At 45.7% G+C, this 21,682-nt stretch overlaps 1 protein-coding gene across 7 annotated transcripts in view; it reads left to right on the forward strand.

The window, feature by feature from the left end:
• MAMLD1 (mastermind like domain containing 1) overlaps positions 1 to 21,682 on the forward strand; it is a 121,903-nt gene that overhangs the window by 51,345 nt on the left and 48,876 nt on the right. For 4 of the 7 annotated variants that reach the window (XM_038588534.1, XM_038588533.1, XM_038588537.1 and 1 more), the window contains one exon: positions 12,219 to 12,377. In XM_038588534.1, the coding sequence (XP_038444462.1) occupies positions 12,282 to 12,377 (96 nt within the window). In that variant the 5' untranslated portion in view covers positions 12,219 to 12,281. Of the gene's footprint in view, positions 1 to 9,164; positions 9,210 to 12,218; positions 12,378 to 21,682 lie in introns of all 7 variants that reach the window. The other 3 variants (XM_038588536.1, XM_038588538.1, XM_038588535.1) reach the window with 1 other exon arrangement.

Below are 21,682 nucleotides of genomic sequence, written 5' to 3' on the forward strand. Positions count from 1 at the left end.
CACTCCCTCTGAGGGGGCCACAGAAGGACCTGTTCCTACTTTTACGTGTAGAGCTTGGTGGTTCCTTGGCTCGTGGCAGTGTCACTGCAGTCTGCACATGACATTCTCCCTCCCCTTTCTATAAGGACACCAGTCACCCCGAATTAGGGGCCCACCACACTCCAGGATGACCTCACCTTAAGTCCTGACACCTGCAATGACCCTGTCTGCGAACAAAGCCTCCTTCTGAAATACGGGAGGGAGGCACCATTCAACCTATAGCACTAGCGCACATGTTTGAAAACAGATTTGAATCCGTTTACCCATCAACCTTGCAGATGTGTTCACCCGCAGGCCCATTTGAAACCTGGAGGTCTCTTGGCTCTTTCTTTGCTTTGGGGGCTGAACTGCACCCTTGAAAACCGAGGGCTCTCCTAGTGAATGTCTTCAATCCTGACCAAAAATCAGCCCAACACCCTGAAGCCTCTCAGAGGGGTGTCATGGCCTCAGCGGTCACCTTGGGAATGGCTGAGCAGTGCCTATCTCCTCACCCCTACCCCACTCACCCCACCCAGGGGACACAGAGGAAGAAGCAGTTCGGATGAGACACATTCAGGTCTGTCGCTACGCCTGAGAAGTAGGCACCCAACTGGGCTTCGTAGTACAGCACGCTGGGGACCTTTGGGTCCCAAGCCCAAGGCTGCTCCTGACCAGACTGGCAGGGATTGTGGGGGTGAAGGGAGCAGAACTCCTTTGTGCTTTTCTTTTTCTTTTTCTTTTTTTTTTCTTTTTTTTTTTTAAATTTTTTAATTTATGATAGTCACACACAGAGAGAGAGAAGAGAGAGAGAGGCAGAGACATAGGCAGAGAGAGAAGCAGGCTCCATGCACCGGGAGCCTGACGTGGGATTCGATCCCGGGTCTCCAGGATCGCGCCCTGGGCCAAACCGCTGCGCCACCCAGGGATCCCTCTTTTTTATTTTATATTGTATTTATTTATTCATGAGAGACACAGAGAGAAGCAGATACATAAGCAGAGGGAGAAGCAGGCTCGCTGCGGGGAGCCTGATACAGCACTCGATCCCAGGACCCCTGGGTCATGCCCTGAGCCAAAGGCAGACGCTCAACTGGACCCACCCAGGCGTCCCTTCATCATGCTTTTCAAGAAGATTTTAGGCCTGCGAGTTTGCTCCAGCAATATCCTCGCACTCCCCTTCCTTCCTTGCCAAGTGCCTTTAACTTGGCTCCTGGTTTCCTTCCTCTGTCATGCCTGCAGCCAGGTGGCCACAAGGGAAAGCTGGCTGCAACTGTCACTTGGAGGTGGACATCAGGCATCTGGCTGAGTCCGCAGGCCTGGGAAGCAAGAGATCAGGTGCTAGAGGCATGGCTAAGGCGGGGAGGGGTGAGCCAGCAATAACCGCAGAGGTACCAGTGTGCCCTCGGAGCTCTGGATGTGGGGGGCCAGGGGCTCCCAGGTATGTGCTTAGAGCCCAGGGGGGAAAGAGAGACTGCCCACAGGCCTCTGCTCTGAAGCTGAGGTCTGAGGACACTTCTTGCCCCACGCTCATCCCCACGGGCACAGGCTACAAAGTCAGAGAGCGACGCATCTCCCTGGCGCAGCCACGTATTGGAGGATGGGGAGCGTTTTCTTCCTGTATGAGAGCCAAACATAGATGTGCACGAAACACAAAGTTGAATGTACCTGGATTTGTGGGAATGAAATGCAAAGTGGGTGTGGCACATGGCTGTGGGGTTCACCTACAGTCCTGGAGGTGCTTGGGTAAGAACAATTGCTGGGAGTTGGTTTCTTTCTACTTGAGGTGGGTAGGCTTCCCCAGCAGGTGCTCCTGGGCACTGCCGGGGAGGAAGAACCTAGGCAGGGGTGGAAAGGCAGCGGAGCCCTGCTGGAGACAGAGAGGTCTGCCCAAGGGCTGTTTCCCAGGCCCAGGTTCATCTAGAGGGAAAGGGGAACCGAGACCATGGCCCGAAGCTGGTATGCTGGGTGGCGAGGGAGACCCCTTCTGACTTGGCCCAATTTCCAGGTGGGGACCAGCTGCCAGTGCCTCCTCTGTGGGCTGCGCTCCCCAGCCCTGGGTCCAGCCAATACCCAAGTGTGCTGATGTGCTGCTGGGCCAGTAAGCTGCTACTGCAGCCCAGAGAATCAAGCCTTTGTTCTGGAAGCTCCAGCCATCGCCCCTTCTTGTCCCCTTTACGTTGGCTGCTGGGAGCCACAAAGGGGCAGGAGAAGAAATCAGTGGAGTGGAGACTTTAAAAGCAAAAGTGGCATTTTTTTTTTGCCTTTTTTCTTTAGAGCTGAATGGGTAGCTTGTCTGATGTCGATAGGTTTTGTGTTGCCAGCCCTGCAATAAGATCCGGGCCTCCGTCCCCTGCACGGGCTCCAGATGCCGGGCCAGGGAGTTAGTGGTGGCCTCTACGGTAAATGGGGTCTCTCTCTCTTTTTTAATTCCAGTTTTCTTTGGGTGCATTGTACATCGTATGCCATTTTGTCCCCAAACCCTAATATTTGAGTGAGGTCACAGCCAAGGCCTCGGGCTTGGCCCCCGAAACACTCAAGGAAGATTTGGGTGGGGATTGTTTTTGAAAGAATAAAAAACATCTGTACAAACTTCTGTACGTTGCTTTAAAAAGTATCGCTACTTAGGACATGTCCCAGAAGCAAGGAGAAGAATCAGTGTCCCCCTAGATCTGGACATTGACATCCGTTTTGAATAGCAGTTCACATCTTATTTTGAAGTAATTACAGATTCAGGGGAAATTGGAAGCGTGGTAGAGAGGCCCCGGTGGTCATACCTTATATCACAGTTGTATAATATCAAAACCAGGAAATTGTTATTGCCACGGGTTTGTTGTTGTTGGGTTTTTGTTTTGTTTTGTTTTGTTTTGAGTCTCACTACAGCTCTTTTGTGTGGACATACATTTTCATTTCTTTGGGATAAAAGCCCAATTGCTGGGTCCTGTGACACTTGCATGCTTACTTTTAGAAGAGAGTCTCTGCCATTTGACATTCCTGCCAGCAGCTTCTCCACATCCTCACCTGTTTTTGCTATTATGATCATTTTTTTTTTCAGATTAGCTGTTCTGATAGGTATGTAGTGGTATCGCGTTGCGGTTTTAATTTGTAATTCTCTAATGGTTAATGATATTGAACATCTTTGAATGTGCTTTTTTGCCATCCACAGAAACTTGACAGTAAAATGTCTTTTCATGTCTTTTGCCCATTTTCTCTTGGGTATTGGTTTGTCTTCCTGCCATTGAGTGTTGAGATTCTTTTTTTTTTTTTTGAGATTCTTTATATATTCTAGATACTAGTCCTTTATCAGAAGTTGTACATCTTTACTCCCAGTCCGTAGCTTGTTTTTTCATCCTATTCACAGAGCCTTTCACAGAAAAAAAGATTTTATTTTCAATAAGGTCGGACTTGTCGATATTTCTTCTTATGGGTCATGCTTTTGATATCAAATTTGAGAAAGAACATTTTGCCAGCTTTACATCCTACAGATTTTCTCCTTTTTCCTGGAAACTTGTATAGTTTGACATCTTAAATTTAACTCCATGGTCCGTCCATTTTGAGTTAATTTTTGTGTAAGGGATAAAGTTGAGGTTGATGTTCTTTTTTTTTCTTGGCCTACAGTTGTTCACTTGCTCCAGAACGCTTTGTTAAGAATGCTATTATCAAAAAAAAAAAAAAAAAAAAAAAAAAAAAAAAAAAAAAAAGCTATTATCCCTCTACCGGATTGCTTTTGCACTTTTGCCAAAAATCAGTTAGACATATTTGTGTAGGTCTTTTTCTAGGTTCTCTGATCTATTTCAGTTCTCTGTGTGTCTGTCCCTCTGCCAATACCACTATAATCTTGATTAATGCAGCCGTATATTATAAGTCTTAAAACCGGGTAGATTGATTCTTTCCACTTTACTCTTCTTTTTCAAAATGGTTTCCACCCTTCTACTTCCTTTGCCTTTCCATTTAATTTTGGAATATTATTACATCTATTTTAGAATAATCCTATCTGTATTTACAAAAAATCTTGCTGAGATTTTGGGCCACATAGGTAGCTCGGGCAATTAATTGTCAGACTTCGAATCAGGTCCTGATCTCAGGGTCCTGGGATGGGGCCCTGAGTCAGACTCCATAAAGCAGGGAGTCTACTTCTCCCTCTCCTTCTCCTTCTGCCCTTCCCCTTGCTCATGCTCTATCTCTATCTCTTTCCCATATAAATAAGTAAAATCTTTAAAAAAAAAACTTTCTGGGATTTTGACAGGAATTGGTTAAAGCTGTACATTAACTGGGGAAAAATTGACATCTTTACTATTTTGGGTCTTCCAATCTATGAACACAGAATATTCTTCCATTCATTTAGCTTTTCTCTGATTTCTTTCATCAGTGTTGCATAGTTTTCAGCATAGAAGAAACAGCATGTATGTTTTCCTTGGTTTTCACCTGGCAAGTTTTTGGGCAATAGTAAATGGTATTATATTTTGCGGGGAAGGGGGAGGGGCAGGAGGAGAGGGAGAGAGAATCCCAAGCAGGCTCTCACGACCCTGAGATCACATCCTGAGCCAAAAGTAAGAGTCAGAGCTTAACCGACCGACTGAGCCACCCAGGCACCCCAATGATACTGTATTTTTAATCCCAGTGTCCATTTATTCATTGATGGTACATATAAATGCTGTTGATTTTTATTCACTCATCTTGTATCCTGGGACTTTCCTGAACTCTCTTCTTGGTTCTAGGAGTTTCTTTGTAAGTTTCTTAAGGTTTCCCACGTAGACAATTGTGTAAAGCACAAATAGAGATAGTTTTACTTCTTTTTTTAAAAAAAACATGTATGCCTTTCATTTCATTTTCTTATTTTAATGGCCTACCTAGAACTTCCCAGTACTGTTTTTGTTTTGTTTTGTTTTTTGATTTTTAAATTGAGATACATTTGACACTCAACATTGTTTAAATTTAAGATGTACAACGTATAGATTTGATATAAGAGGTGAGAAGAGTAGACATCCTTGCCTTGTTGTTAACAGTCTTGTAGGAAGGCATTTATTCTTTAATCATTAAGTGTAATGTTAGCCACAGGTTTATTATAGACATTCTTTATCAAGTTGAGGGAGTTCTCCTCTACTCCTGGTTTTCTGAGAGCTTTTATCATGAACGGATGTTGAATTTTGTGAAGTGCTTTCTCCGCATCAAATTATATGATTGTATGATTTTAATAGAAGTTTTTTTGTTTTGAGATCATTGTAAATGAACATGTAGTTGTAAGAAATAATCCAAATAGGGCACCTGGGTGGCTCAGCGGGGATTGAGTCCCACATCGGGCTCCCTGCATGAAGCCTGCTTCTCCCTCTGCCTATGTCTCTGCATCTCGATCTGTGTCTCCCATGAATAAATAAATAAAATCTTATTTTTTTTAGAAAAAGAAATAATCCAAATAGATCCCATGTATCCTTTAGCCAACTTCCTCTAATGATAACATCTTCCAAACTATAGTACGATATTATAACCAGGAGGCTGACATCGGTACAGTCAAGGTACAGAACATTTCCATCACCACATGTATCCCTCATTTTACTCACTTGTGGATACATCCACTTCCTTCCCACACCCACTCCTTCCTCAACCATTGGCAACCACTAATCAGTCCATTTCTATAGTTTTGTCATTTTGATATTGTTACATAAATGAAATTACACAGGATGTAAATAAGGGAGGTTGACTTTTTTCACTCAGCATAATTCTCTACAGATTCATCCAGGCTGTTGTATAGATCAACAGTCCTATCTTTATATTGCTGAGTAGTATTCCATGGTATACACGTACCAGTTTGTCTGACCATTCATCCATTGAAGGACTTCTGGGTTGTTTCCCTTGTTTGACTATTAGGAATAAAGCTACTCTAAACACTCATTTGCAAATTTTTATATGGACACAAGTCTTCATTCCTCTAGGATAAATACCTGGGAGTTCAATTGCTGGGTCATTTAATGGTTGTGTGTTTAGTTGTTAAATCGCCAAACAGTTTTGCAGTAACTTTTTTTGCAGAGTGACTTTTTCATTGCCACCAGCAATGTATGGGTGATCCAGTTTCTCCCATCATTGCCAGTATTTACTGTTGTTCCTGTTTTTTTAAAGGTGAAAGTTGCATAACAATTTAGTGTCGTTTAATCCATTCACAACTTACTAAAGCATCACCTTAATCTAGGCCCTAAACATTTACATCACCCTAAAATAAAATTCCATATGCATTAAGCAGTCATTTGCCATCCTCCCCTCCCCCCAGCCCCTAGCAAACACCAATCTGATTTCTTTGCTTTTACCTATCCTGATTTCTTTGCTTTTACCTATCTGATTTCTTTGCTTTTACCTATCCTGGATATTTCATATAATTTCATACAACATGAGACTACGTATGACAGGCTTCTTTTAAGTGTAATGTTGTCAAGGTTCATCCATGTCACAGCTTTGTCAGTACTTCATTCCTTTGTATGGCAGAGTAACAGTCCATGGTATGGTCATACCAAAATTTGCTTATCCATTTATACATTGATGGACATTTGGGTTATTTTCACCTTTTGGTTATCATGAATGATGCACATAAGAACGTTGTGTAAAAGTGTTTGAGTCTCTATTTTTGATTCTTTTGGATATATACCTAGGAGTGGATTTGCAGAGTCAGATGGCAATTCTACATTTTACTTTATGAGGAACTGCCAAACTGTTTTCCACAGCACCTGTAACATTTAAATTCTCATCAGGAATGTATAAGGGTTCCGATTTCGCCACATTCTTGCCAGCACTTGTTATTTTCCTTTCTTTAATTATGCTAATGAATGGGAGGTGGTATATCATGGTTTTGATTTGCATTTCCCTAAAGCCTAATGGTATTGAGCATCCTTACATGAGCTTCTTGGCCATAAATATATGTTCTTTGGAAAAATCCCCAATTCGAGTCTTTTGTCCATTTTTTAGATCATGTTGTTTGTCTTTTCATTGTTGAGTTATAAGATTTCTTTATACATTCTAATTCATATTAGATCCTTATTAGATATATGATTTTCAATAGTTTTCTCTCATTCTGTGGGCTTTTTATTTTCTTGATAAAGTTCTTTGATGTGCAAAAGTCTTTTATTTTGTTGAAGTCCAATTTATCTATTTTTTTCTTTTGTTGCTCATGCTTTTGGTGTCATGTCTAAGACTCCATTGCCAAATCCAATGTTATAAAGATTTTTTCTTATATTTTCTACTACATGTTTTATAGTTTTAGCTCCTATGTTTAGGTTGATCTCTTTAGAGCTGATTTTTGTATGTTGTGTGAGGTAGGGGGTCCAACTTCATTCATTTGCATGGGACTATCCATTTGTCACAGCACCATTTGCTAAAGAGACTATCCTTTCCTTCACTGAATAGTCTTAACACCCTTTTAGAAAATCAATTGGCCATAGACTTATGGGTTTATTTCTGAATTCTCAAGTCTATTACATTGGCATATATTTCTGTCCTTACGCCAGTAGCACTGTTTTGATTACTGTAGTTTTGCAATAAGTTTTATTTTTATTTTTTAAAAATATTTTATTTATTCATGAGACAGAGACAGAGAGAGAGGAAGAGAGAGAGAGAGGCAGAGACACAGGCAGAGGTAGAAACAGGCTCCATGCAGGGAGCCTGACGTGGAACTCCATCCCAGGTCTCCAGGATCAGGCCCTGGGCTGAAGGCAGCGCTAAACCGCTGAGCAGCCTGGGCTGCCCTGCAATAAGTTTTAAAATTGGAAAGTATGACTCCTCGAATTTTGTTCTTTTTCAGCATTGTTTTGAGGTGATCATATGATTTTTGTTTTACTTTGCTTGTTGATATGATGGATAATGTGTGTTGACTTTTGAATGCCAAATCAGCCATGCATCCCTAGAATAAACCTGACTTGATCATAATGTATAATTCTTCTCATAAACTGCTAAAACTTTGTTACATATTTTTGTTTATGTGCCTGAGAAATATTAGTCTGTAGTCTTCTTTGTACATTTTTCATTCTTACTATCAGGGTAACACAGTGAGTAGGGAAGTATCCTTTCCTCTTCTATTTTCTGAAGAGATTATGTGGAATTGGTGCTAATTCTTCTCTAAACAATTGGTATAATTCTAGTGAAACTGTCTGAGCCTGGAATTCTCATTTTCTGGAGTTTTTTAAAATTATACATTTAATTTCTTTAATAATTATATTGGGTAAATTTTGGTAGTTTGTGTTTTTAGAATAATTGGCCCATTTCACCTAATTTTCAAATTAAAATGGATACTTGTAGTATTTCCTTATTCTTTACATGTCTACAGAATCATTAGTAATATTCCCTTTTTTATTCCAATGTTGGCAATTTGTGTCTTCCCTCTTTCCTCTTTCTCAGTCTTTCTAGGTGCTTATTAATTTTATTATTTTGCCTAAGAACCACCTTTCCTCCATTGGGTTTCATTATTTTTTTTCTGTTTTTGATATAATTCCAGCATCAAAATCTATTCTTTATATTTCCTTCCTTCTTTTTGTTTTGGGTTTATTTTACTCTTCTTTTTCATGGTTACTTAATTAGAAACTTACTGTTTTTAGACTTCTCCCACATTTCTATTGTAAGCATTTAGTACTATAAATTTCCCTCTCAGCTTTACCTGTGCCCTATAAATTTTGATATATTGTATTTTCGTTTTCATTCAGTTTGATGTATTTTTTTTAAAGTAGGCTCCATGCTGGGCATGGAGCTCAATGTGGGTATTGAACAAATGACTCTGACATCAAGACCTGAGCTGAGGTTGAGTCAGATGCTTAACCAACTGAGCTATCCAGGTTCCCCCAGTTCAATGTATTTTAAAATTTCTATTGAGACCTCCTTTTTGACTCAGAAAGTTTTTTTAAGTGTGTTGTTTAGTTTCCAAGTGTTTAGAGATTTTCTGTTGTTGTTTCCTAATTTGATCTCACTATGGTCAGAGAAAACACCACATACTATCTCAATTCTTTAACTGTAGATTGTTTTTAGAATAATTAGAATATATCTATCTTGGTATATATCCTTGAGTGCTTGAAAAAAATGCAAATTTTACTGGTTTTTTTTTTGGTGAAGTGTTCCATAAAAGTCAATTAGACCCTGTTTAGATGATGATGTTGAGTTCTTTGTATTGATTTTCTGTCTAGTTCTATCCGTGGTTGGGAGAGGAAGTTGAAGTCTCCACTCTAAATGTGAGTTTTTCTATTTCTCCTTTCAGTTCTTTTGATTTTTGCTTCATATGTCATGCAACTTTGTTGTTTGATGTGTGCACAATTAGGATTATTGTGTCTTCTTGGTGGATTGACTCTTTTATCATTATGTAATGCCCTTCTCTGTCTCTAGTGATTTTCTTTGTTCTGAAGTTTACTCTGTCTACTAATACCAGAGCTACCTCATTACTATTTTTTATTAACATTGGCATGATATATATTTTTTTTCATCTTTTTTACTTTCAAACTATTCATATCATTATATTTGAGATGAGCATCTCATAAACAGCATATAGTTGGATCATGTTGTTTTTTATTCACCATGCTTATGTCTGTCTTTTAATTGATAGATTTAAATCATTTTCATATTTTTAAGATTTTATTTATTGATTTGAGAGAGAGAGAGTGCATAAGTGGGAGAAGGGGAAGAGAGATAGAGACAAGCAGACTTGCTGCTGAGCAGGGATTCCAATGCAGGGCTCAAACCCAGGACCCCAAGATCATGACCTTTGCGAAAGTCAGTTGCTTAATCAACTGAGCCACCCAGGTGCCCTAGATCATGTTCATTTTAGTAAACCTACTGGTAGTTAGTGCTTAATGCTACCAATTTATTTTTATTTTGTTTGTTCTAATTTTATTTATTTATTCATGAGGGACACAGGAAGAGAGGCAGAGACCCAGGCAGAGGGAAAAGCAGGCTCTCAGTGGGGAGCCTATTGTGGGACTCAATCCTGGGCCCCCAGGATCATGCCCTGAGCCAAAGGCAGATGCCCAACCACTGAGCCACCCAGGAGTCCCTACTTGAACATTTTTTGAAATTCTGTTTGCTGATTCGTGTATAGTGTCCTTGCAAGCATCTTTTTGTATGCAATTGTTAGTGGTTATTCTAGGTATTGTGTCTTATATAAATAACTTGTAATAGTCTACTAATGTCAATATTTTACCAGTTTGAGTGAAGTATGGAAATTAACTCTCTTTCCACCTCTTTAGCCTCCCCTATTTATAATGTAATTGTGTTAAGTGTTTCTTCCACATAACATTTAGAACTGCAGCATGCAATGTTATAATTGGTGCTTCAGCCATCAGACATTATTTAGAAAGCTTGAGAGAAAGAAAGTCTATTTGATTTACCCATATTTTTTCTCTCCATTGTTCATTCTTCCTTGGTGGTGTCCAAAATTCCCTCTTTGATCATTTCCTTTCTGGTTAGAGAATGTCCTTTATCCATCCTCTTACGAGGGGTCTGTTACTAACAAATCCGTTTAGTTTTCCTTTATCTCAGAATCTCTTGATTCCCCTTCCATACCTGAAGCATATTTTCACTAGGTATAAGATTCTGGATTGACAGTTCCCGTATTTCAGCACTTATTTAGATCTTCGGTTTTAACTGACTTCCTCTGGCAATGCTTTGACAGGAAATGGAGCACCATCTCATTTCTGCCAGGTTCTCCACTTAGCCTTTAATGACACCAAGGAGGTTGGGGTGCTGGGCAGTAGTGATAGTTCTAGCTCCCTACTAGGCTTCCATTGATACCATTCCTGGCTGGGATCGGTAAGAGTGCATCATTACTATTCCCCATGTGATCTCCACTGACATGGACAATGATGGTATCTGGACTCATTACCACTGTTCAGAGGCAAAGGTCCTGAACCTCTATTAGGTCTCCTCTGATACCACCCTGGGTGGCAGGGGGCTGGGAGAAAGAAATCATTACTGCCAGGTGGGGGTGGAGTCTAGGCCCCCACTTGGCCTCTGATGTTGGGACTTGTTGGGACCACACTTTTTTCTGTGGTGTTTAGCTGGGTTACAGCAGTTCTTATATAAAAGTTTTCTGCCTCGGTTGACTGCCCCTTTCCTGGTCCTTCAGCTAAAGAGAGTAGGGTTTTAATGGAGACTTTTTGTAAGTGTCCATTGTCATTTTGGGGTTGCCAGCTTCTTCAGGTCCATGTCTGAGGTCTATGAGGCATAAACCCAAAGAACTCATTACAACATTGTTCCTCAGGTCCCAAAATCCCTTGTTCTCTCCACTTTTTTGGGGTCATCTTATGTTGGTTTTAAATGTAATGCCCAGAGGTTTTAGTTGTACTCAGTGGGAAAATGGGAAGAGTACATTTCCATTTTCCCAGAAGCGGAAGTCTGGACATTGACATTTTAGTGCCTGATTTTGTGCAGCCAAGGGGATTTCCAAGAAGGAGAGCTTCCCTCCTATGTGAATGCCTTAGCAGAGCTCTCATTTCATGTCTACACCATGAAAGACAAAAAGAAATGAAAAAAAAAAACTTTACTTGATTTAGCACAGGTCTGCTCATTTGTCACAGAGGGCTTACACTGGGGTAGACATGGTCACCATCTACGTGGTTAGCTTTTTGTAAACTAGTACACCAGGGTTCCATGAGCCCCTTCCAACACCCATTGCTTCCCCTCACTGACTGTCAGGTTATAAACTGTTAGTGAGCTCACTTGGCTGGGTGTTTATGGGGCCAAGAGTTGGGAGCTGCTTCTTCAGTGGGCCATAAGGCTTACCTCTAGCAGAGTGGAAGGGTCCTTAAGCCATCACCTGATCCAACCGCCATGGTTTTCACATAGGAAATTTGTGTCAGAGAACAGAAGAGTCTTTCCCCCGATCTCACTGCATACCACAGGCACAAAAAAGCCAGACCTAAGTTCCACATTCCCTGCCTTTAAGCCTAGTGTTATTTTAGTTACATCAGGCTTCTTCTCCACCCCTCCTTCAGCTCTCCAGCAGTGAATTCTACTCTGCCCTACGGCCAGGGACTGCTATCTCATCCCAGACAACTGCTTCACAGAAGTGCTCCTCATCCCTGGGGGTGGGAAGGGGCTCAATGAGGGTGGTGGGGTGGGGAGAGAGACATAAAAGGGAATGTGGCTGACTCCATCCAAACCTGTGCTCAGAGTGAAAGTCTGTGATTCACGGGGTCAATGGTCTCATCTTCATATCTGAAAGACAGTGTACTTTTTTTCTCCCTAAGCCCTGTGTCTAGGTCGTTTGGGAAGCGCCTTGGAGAGTCAAGAATAAAATTGCAGGTCAAACAATGGATGACTGGAAAAGTCGGCTTGTAATCAAGAGCATGGTTCCCCATTACGCCGTGGTGGGAAATCGTCAGGAGCCCAGAAAGCTCCAGGAATCGGTCAGACAATGGGCTATTGGGGGGAGGGGGGTGTTGAATGCTTCTAATCTTAAACTTGAACATAAGATGTGTTATTGAAATTCTCTGTGCAAACTTGTTGGCAGGGAACCAACCCAAAATGTAAGGAACTAGAAGCTGACCTAGAAAAGATGTAGGAGATGAGCTAACCTTGCCCCTTACAAATTTCTGGAAGAGCAGGAAATATAGTCCAAAGATCTATCTGGAATCCCAGCCTAGTGATCTCTGCACTGCCCCCCTTCAACTAGAAAGAAAGAAGAGTGTGAGGGAAGAAAATCCCTTTTTTTTTCTTTTACCAGAAACCAGAACTGTAGGACTGACGGGCACTAGACATATTGCATTAGCTTCCTAGTGCCACTGAGAAGAGGAAACCAGCGAGTAGGGCACAAAAAGAGATTCCCATTCAACTCTCTGGCTCTGGTGTCCTTTTAAAAACCCGCTCAACAAATTTCTCCTTTTCTCCCTTGGAGCCCAGACATCATCTATGTGTCTGAAACTAAGGGTTAGGGCTTCCAGTAGTAGTCTAGGAGCCAGGATGACAGAAGGGACCATGAGAGCCACTGGTTAGTTGAATTTGACATAAAAAGCCTGCAATATCACCAGTCTACCAAGATTAGCTCTGTTAGTAGGAGTTGCAGCAAACACAATGGCTGTTATCTCAGTGTATTGGGTCCACAGAGGAGTGGCTTACTTAATCTCTGAAATTAATACAGCAGAGAGGAAATGGCTCTTATAGAGCCGTGGGTCTGCTTCCTTCCTGTTCAGAGAACTGGGAGCTCGGGGCTCTGAGGTAATGCCATTTCACATAACTAGAGGGCCTTGGCCTCTCCGATTGATTCCAAGGGCGAGCCACTTTCAGTAAGTCAACTTTCTATTTAGTTTAGGATTTTGAGATGTGCACAGGTGTGTGTGTGGGGTGGGGGGTGGGGGTGGGGGGATTGTTGAAATCTGGCTTTTCTGTTTCTCCTCGCTGTCTCCCACCAACAGTGTATTGAAAATGTGGCATCCAGTTGAGTACGTAGATGTTTGCAGACTTTGACTGCCAGTGTTCCTGCTCACAGAGATGGCAGACGGGATGGCAGACATGGAGCAGTCAGTTGGCCAGCCGCCTGTCCTCCAGATCGCCAGCCCTTCAGGCAGGCATCTCGTAGAAGGCAATCTCTAACGTCCAGCCTCATCACCCTTTAGATTTCTTGCTTCTCTTTTATGGTCAACAACTGAGTCAGTGAAGGAAAACCTCTTGGTGAGGCATCCAGAGTCCAGATTCAGTTGGGCGTGACTTTCAATTTCTCTCCATTTCACACTTGTTTGTGTTCCTGGGAGGGAGGGAGAGGGGGGTTATAGTTGCAAGTGTCTTCCTCCCCTTCTCCTCAGGAGCCCTACCAACATCCTTTAAAAGAGTGTGACTAGCGAGTAACTGCTTTGGTTTTAATCAGTGTAGACCTCGATGCTGGAAGACTTTTTCTTAGGATAGACCCTTGGAGCAGCCACCTGTGCCCTCACTTGGGAGAAGTTGCCATTGCTCACGCCATTTCTGGGCTTGGCATCTCTTTGCAGATGGCCGTTTAGAGCCCTTTGTAAGTCTTGCCAAAAATTCACATTGATTGCTTTAGAGTCACACCTTGGGCTTGATCAAAATCAGTCCTCCTTCCTCTGTGGCACACCTTGTTCTCTGCCCTTAGCTCTGAGTGACGTGACTGTTTCCAAAATTCCACGCTGTCCCAGAAGATGAAGGGTTTGCCCCAGTTGAGGGGATCTGAAAAAATATGTCCCAGGCTCCAGAAACAACTCTCCCAGATGAATCCTCTTCGCAGTAAAGAACACATGTATCCTCTGGGAAGATGCATGTGGTCTCTAAAGGGGATGATGTGGAAGGAGCCCACTCCTCCGGTGGGGCCTGCTGGGTGTGCATAGAGTCTGGCCAAGCTGGGTGCCACTGCTGCCAGCAGCCAGCAGTCAGGACAGTTGTTGTTGTTGTTGTTGTTGTTGTTGTTGTTGTTCTTCTTCTTCTTCTTCTTCTTCTTCTTCTTCTTCTTCTTCCTTCTTCTTTCTTCCTCTTCTTCTTTTCTTCTTCTTCTTCTTCTTCTTTTAGATTATTTATTTATTTACTTATTTATTTATTCATTCATTCACGAGAGACACAGAGAGAGAGGCAGAGACACAAGCAGAGTGAGAAGCAGCTCCTCACAGGGAGCCCAATGCGGAACTTGATCCCAGGACCCCAGTATCATGCCCTGAGCCAAAGGCAGATGCTCAACCATTGAGCCACCCAGGTGTCTTTCCAGGGCAGTTCTTGAGCACAGCTGGATTTTCATGGTCATGAAATCTCTGCAGCCTCAGGACAATACCCGCTGCTAACATGGAGCTCTGCTGCACACACTGAGGATCTCAGCAACCCGGGTGTTTGTGGTCTGAGGGACAGAGATGGACAGATTAAATGCAGAAGGGCCTGTTGGTTCACCACGAAACCTGCCGTGCAGACAAGTTATTGCAGGGCCCAGAAAGTGAGTGGCAGGGGGTGGTCCTTTGCAGGAGCTGGGCTTGCCCGTCCCAAGTGTGGCCTGAACCGCACCTCCCGTGTCCGCTGTTTGCTCTGTCCCTGCTGCTCCCTAGCATTCAGGGATGGCACCCCAGCCCCAGCCCCAGGAGGCTGTGGGCACCACTCTCCCTCATCCTGCAAGCGTCTTTAACGTGGAGATCTGATTGAGACGCTCAGCTTACCTGCTTCTCTCGTCCTTGGCCAAAAAACAAACAGCAGCAACGACAACAAAAACATGTTTCAAGGAAAGGTCTGTTTAAAAAAAATGCTATCAGTCTCAAAGGAGAAGTCTTCTAAATAGGCCTGGGCTTTCCATGTGAATAACCGAGAGCCACCTTGTAGGAAGATGTACGTCCTAAGACCATCCTAAGGGCTCAGGACAGCTGGATTCTAGTCTTGCTTCTGCTACTAAACAGCTCTGGGACTTTGTCCATCCTTTGCGCTCCCCGAGGACAAAAGTCAAACGAGCCAGGAGTAAGAATAGCTCCCCCTTTAATTGAGCACTGACTAGGTGCCAGGCACTTGGGGAGCCTTATCTCCCGTAATCCATAGGATAATCCTGAGACAAAGGCGATCCCCAGGAAACTGAGGCTCAAAGAGGCTAAGCAGCTTGGCCAAAGTCATAGAGCACGTTGAAAATCCCCAAACAAAAAAAAAAAAAAAAAAGAAAATCCCCAAACACTGAGCACACATCATGAAGGAGTAGCCACTGTGAGGGTTCTCAGTGGCACAAGGACCATTTCAGAATTTATTCATTCATTCAGCAGCGTGATTGCTTACTGAGTCTTGTGATCTGTAGAAAAGTAGAGTTTTACCTTTTGGGCCTTTGGGCACCCACCCAAGGTTGATAAGGCATCTATCTCTACCGTCAGTGTACGGAGTTTTAATAGGAGGCAGAACGTTTCGTCCTTCCCTTTGAAGTTAAGCTCTCCATTCCTCCCCCAGATCGGTGGGTTGATTGATTCCTAGTGTGAGAATCTCTCAAACATTATTAGCACGGCAGGAGGGAGTGCTCTGGAGCCTGCATGGAACTGGAACTCAGTGTACATGTCACCTGTCACCTCTGTCTCAGTCTACACCCACCACAAGTGCAGAGATACCCCAGCTCTGAGCAGCCACCTAGTCCATTCTTAGAGCAGCTCCAGACCAAGTGGGGGTGTTAAGGGCACACAGTTGGAGAAGGAAGGAGATGCTTCTGGTTACTCATCTGTGTTTTGTCATTTAATACCACTAAGTGGCTCCCTGTAGGTGACAGTGAATTGGCATGCCCGGGATTCCTTCTGAATTTTCCAACCATTCTCCCTTTATGGACAAAGATGCTAAAGCCTGAGAAAACCAGTGACTTGCAGGAAGGTGCCCCCCAAGAAGGTGGGGAGATACACCAAGAACCCTCATTTGGGTGGCCCCAAAGGCAGCCTGCTTTCCACCCACAAACTGGCCTAAACCAACTACTACTACTACTACTACTACTACTACTACTACTACTACTCTTCTTCTTCTTCTTCTTCTTCTTCTTCTTCTTCTTCTCACCTCTAAATGAAAGTGGGGTTGAGCAAGGGGGAGAGAGGAGAATATTGAGATTGGGATGGCTGCAAAAATACTGGCCCTCTTTTGTCACCCCCTCCTCTGTAGACGGATGACCCTAGAAACACCCAGTGGGAGGGAGGCTGGTCACCTCCCGCTGTGGAGTGTGATCAGGTTCAGGATTTGTATGCATCATCCCTGGAGGCACCTGCTCTAGACTCAGTAAGGAGACCTGAAATTAGCGCTGTGTGAGGCCCTGAGTATTTCCCTTTACTCCTGAGCTCGGAGGGCCTGTCTGTCTCTGGCCCTCCCACCACATTCCCAGGGTCTGCAGGCCTGGGAACAAATCGATCCTACTCTGTAGTTCTACTTATCCTACCCCAAAACCGGGAGGAGAGAATTGAGTGACTCTTTTGTGCGGGCTACTTTGTATACATTAGCTCATCTGCTCCCGTGACCTGGGGATAGGGATTTGTATTTCACCCCATCTCACTGACCTGGAGACTGGGGCTCATGGAGGACAGGACTTGCCCAGTGTTACAGTCAGTAGGTTGGAAATTCAGATCTCAAATCCAGGTGCCCTGACCCCAATGTTCCTCCCCCTTTCCTGCTTCCCATTCCTTGGTTAGGGACCCAGAGCGTTAGGGCCTTTTGCAGGCTGAGCATGACTCTCGGGAGGCTCAGGCTCAGGCAGCGGACCAGAGTCCCAGGTGGCCTGGAGATTTCATCCCAGAGGCAGAAACAGCCCGTAAACGGAGGTAGAGTGGACGCATCCTTATATCACCCTGGTGGCTCCCTGGAACCTTCTGACCAGCACTGTCTACAGCCTGGCATGTGTGCCAGCTGCCTAAAAATCTTACAGGGAGGTAGGGACAGCCAGCCCGGACCTGGGCTGAGTTGGAAGCCTAGAGAGGAAGCCCAGTGTCCCCCGCTTCATGCAGGGCTGGCCCCAGGAGAGCTATGTGTATGGCCCCACTTCCAGGAACCAGGTGGTCCGGGCACCAGCTCATCGGGCTGGCAGCTGTCTCTGACGCTTAGTGAGATCTTGCGTGAGTGTCTGGGCTTCCGTCCACACCAGGAAAATAGGGTGAATAATCTGCCCCTGCCCACGTCAGGGTTTGTGAGATAACGATGACCAAGATGTGGATATGAATGCAGTCTAAAGCCCACAAGGTACTGTTGCTGTTCGCACTTTTTTTTTTTAATGATCAGAGATTGGCACTGGCTCAGAAGGCAGTGGGAAGCATGTCCTTGGAGCTCAGGTGGAGACACACAGGACCCCTGAGGACACGTCAGTTTCAGCAGCAGCTTCTCTGCGCTGAGGAGGGCTGCATTTGCGCTGTCGCTCTGAGCATTCTGGGTCAAGGCCTGTGGTGCGTATGCGCCTTTCTATTTTGGGGATCCTCCCCACGGAGCACGCAGCTGCTCGCTCCCTTTCTCCCCTCCTCCTCTTCTTGCAGGAAGGGCTCTTTCCTGCCTCACACATGCAGCCAGGGCGGCCACCGGGCAGAGGCCTGGCCTTCGGACCGGTCTCTCCTGCCAGGCCTGAGCACTGCTCAGCTGGCACGACACCGCCGGGTTCCACATCTGGGTCCTGCCTGGGTAGCCCAGTTCAGCAAACCGGTGACCTGAAAATTGCCGTCTGTTTGAAAGAGAGGGCGCCGGGAGAGTGTGCCGTTTGGCAGCTGGTTTCTGCTGGCATCTGGGAGCTCGTGCTCCTGCTCCTGCCTGCATTCCTGCTGGGCCCTGCGCTCCCCCCCTCCACTTCCTCCACGTTAGGCCTGAGGTAACAGGTGTCTGGAGGGTGAGCTTCCCGAGGAGAGAGTAGACTCTGTTGGACCCCAGGTAAGGGCAATGGAAGAGCCCAGCTGAGCTGAAGCTCGGGCATCCCCCCATTCCCCCCATCTAGGGTATATGCAAAGTGGGGGCAAGCCCTGGAAATGAGGGCCTGGGGCTCCCCAAATTCTGGGCTGGCCTGCGCTGGCTGAGGCCTCTTGCTTTTGCTGGAAATCCCCAGCTAGAGAACTCAATAGAACTCCACTTGCAGACAGATATTTGGGTCATCAGCTGCCCCTGGGGTGCCAAGTTCCAGACCTCATGCAGAGTGAGGGAAGCAGGCGCTTCTGAGGTTTGGGCTACAGATTTTAATTTCTGCAGTGGCCGGAGAATAATTTGTCAGCACACTCCCTTCTCCCCTTTGCCTTTCCTTCTCCTCCTCTTCCTTCCTGCCTTTTCTTTCTCCTTCCTCATCTCCCTCCTCCATTCTCACCAGATTTCCAACCCCCTAAATACCAAAGTTAGAAAAGCAGCCATGAGCCACAGGTTGCTGGACTTGACCACCATGGGCCCAGGTGTGGCCGCCCCAGCCACCACCTCCCACCCTCTTGCCAGCCTGCCCCTCCACACAGATGTGTGATACGGGGTCCAGTGACTCTCCGCACTCCCCTGCCCCAGCTGCTCGTCCAGTGTCAGCTGGCACTGGTGCCCCTGTGATCCCCAGGTCTCCCATTCTACCCCAGGCTCAGGCCTGGGCACATAGTAAATAATCAATGAGCAGTAGCTGTTGTCCCTCTTGGTCAGAAGGTCCTTTAGAGATCATTCAGCCTAGCCCCTGGGCTGAACATAGGAGGTCAAGGACACACAAAGGAGAAGGAGTATGTCCAAGGTCATTGGGCCAGTTAGTGAATTTAATCACACTTTCTGAAAAACAGTTGTCTCTTGGCCTTGTGCTTAGAAACAGAAAGAGCAGGATAATTTGTAGGAAACCCTTTTGCTCCAATGGTTAATTCAAACCTGCAGATGCCAGCTGAGCCCTGTCACAAGGCTAGGTGCTCTGGTGGTACAGAGATGAGGAGGAAATGGTCCTTGCTTTCAGAGAGCTGTGGACCTAACATGGGCCCTCGAGGTTGGCCAGAGCACCAGGCTGGGAGGGAACGGGGTATGAGGTGGAGCTGTACTATCATTGAGACCCTTGAAGGCCCGAGGGAAGGAAGAGGGTGTGCTTGAACCTGATAGACAAGATGTGAACTGTTCAAGGGCGCACAGAGGCTGCGAGAGCAGGGCAGATGGGCGCCCTGGAGGAGGCAGTGTTCCCCAGGTGCTGGCATCGGAGACTGCTGCATGCCTTGCCCAGTCCAGGCCCAGTTCAGGGGTGGTCCCCCAACTCGGGCGACAATAGACATACTGAAGCACCCCCAGCCCTGAAAACGTCACCTGCTGCACTTGTCAACTGGAGCCCCCTGCAGGCCCCTGTGGCGGAAGGAGGGCAATTTGGAAGGAAGGGATTTCCCTTGGGGAAGATGCTCAGCTCAGGCTCTAGGGCAAGGGTTGGCAGACTCCAGCCCGCAGCCTCAGGGAAGCTTGTGTTTGGGTAAAGTTTTATTAGCACATCCCACCTGTGACAGACTGCTCCGGAACTGCCCCGGACGCTGCATGGCCTGCAGCAGAGCCCCAGATGTCACCTGTGTGGGCCTCTGCGGAGGAGGCTCACCATCCTCCCTTCCAGGATGCTGGCTGCTGGTGCATCCCAGCAGGCAGGTCCTCCTCTGAACCCCTGAGGGCCAACCCCGGGTACTCAGGCCCCTCGGTGTTCTGCTGGGGCCGCAGCTGGCCTGCTGGCCTGCTCCGGGGCACCCCCTGCCCTGGTGACTGCTCCCTGTTCTCCTTGTACCTCCCATTGCTCCCTGTCCTGTCAGCCTCCAGAGAGGCCTTTCAGACAAGGAGCTGATCGTCCCAGTGCAGACAACTTCTAACCCAGCGCCCTCCACGGTGCCCGGCCTGCTGGCCACCTGCACACCCTGGGGGACATGCCCGACCTTCCCCCTGGGGCCTTCTCGCTCCTGCTCTCCTACCTGCAGGCCCGCATCGAGATGTGCACCTAAAAGGCGCCATTCAGAGGAGCCACGTAGACTTTGTCACGTCACTATTTCCTCAGGCCCCTGAAGAGTACAGCTAATGCTCTGTCCTTGTCAGCATCCTGTCTGTGCCACTAGAATGCCAGCTTCTTCCAGGCCCCCCCAGCGCTTCTGTCCCTAGTGCATGCTCATTCGAAGGGGTTTCTCTCTGGGACCCCCTCGACAGCCTTGCTTCGTCTGCAGAGTTAGTGGATGGAAGCCCGGGGCTGTGCTCTCTAGGCTGCCTCTTCTTCTAGAATGAGCTTTTGGTGCTAAGGTTGTCTAGTGGTAGGACTGCCTGTGGGACACTGTCGGGAAAGTTGAACATTCTCTTGCTTCATTTTGTCCTTTAAGTCAAGCCTTTGGGGTTTAGAACAATTAACTTGGCCAATATAAAATATCTCCAGGAAGCCAGCCCCCAAACACCAACACCCAACATCTGCTTTCTGAATATATGGCTTCAAAGAGCTAAGTGTACAGTGGCTAACTGCTGTCCATCCTATTTATTTTAGCCACATGACAGCTAAGGAACTGAGAAATGCCTTGCCCTTTCCTGTAGTTAAATCTGACATAAAATTATTTTATTGGCAGCATTATAACAAACAAAAATCTCCCATGTTTCCACCAGTAATTCAGCTTCAGTTTTCTGGGTGAGAATAAGATCTTTATAAATGATGGCAAGGACCCAGTTTTGAGGTGCCTGCTAGTTCAGAGTGGAGTCTTCTTCCTCAGGCCCAGCCCACAGCTCTTCTAACAGAGAGGTAGAGCCAGAAGGATATATCCTTAGGGACCCCCTCCCTGCGCCATCGCACCACCGCCACCACCACCACCTCTACCACCACCACACCACATCATGACCACCTCCATCATCACCACCACCCCTACCACTACAACCATTACCAACACCATCATCTATACCAGAGGCAGCAGCACCACCATGACTGACCCACAGGTGTGCACATGCACACACATGCATGTGCACACACTGAGGTGGGGGTATCTTTCAGTTATGTGACACATTCCATGATGTGATCATGGACACCGTCCATATATAGTGAAGGAAGTGAATATTTGAAATGGTCATTATTTTCCATTTGTAACCCACTCCTGTTGCTCTGTGCTTTGGAGCTATAGAATATGAGCATACATTTGTGGGCAAAAGAAAAATAGGATTCATTGCCCCCCAAGAAAGCCTATATCCCCAAGTGCATACCTTTAAAAAACATAAGTTTGGATAACAGCTCTTTCACTTCGTAAAAGAGGATTTTTCTTTCAATGGCAGATTCCCCTCCCCCAACGGCAAATTCTTGTTGCGTTTCATTATGATTTGG

Source organism: Canis lupus, chromosome X (assembly GCF_011100685.1).
Source record: "Canis lupus familiaris isolate Mischka breed German Shepherd chromosome X, alternate assembly UU_Cfam_GSD_1.0, whole genome shotgun sequence".
NCBI lineage: Eukaryota > Metazoa > Chordata > Mammalia > Carnivora > Canidae > Canis > Canis lupus.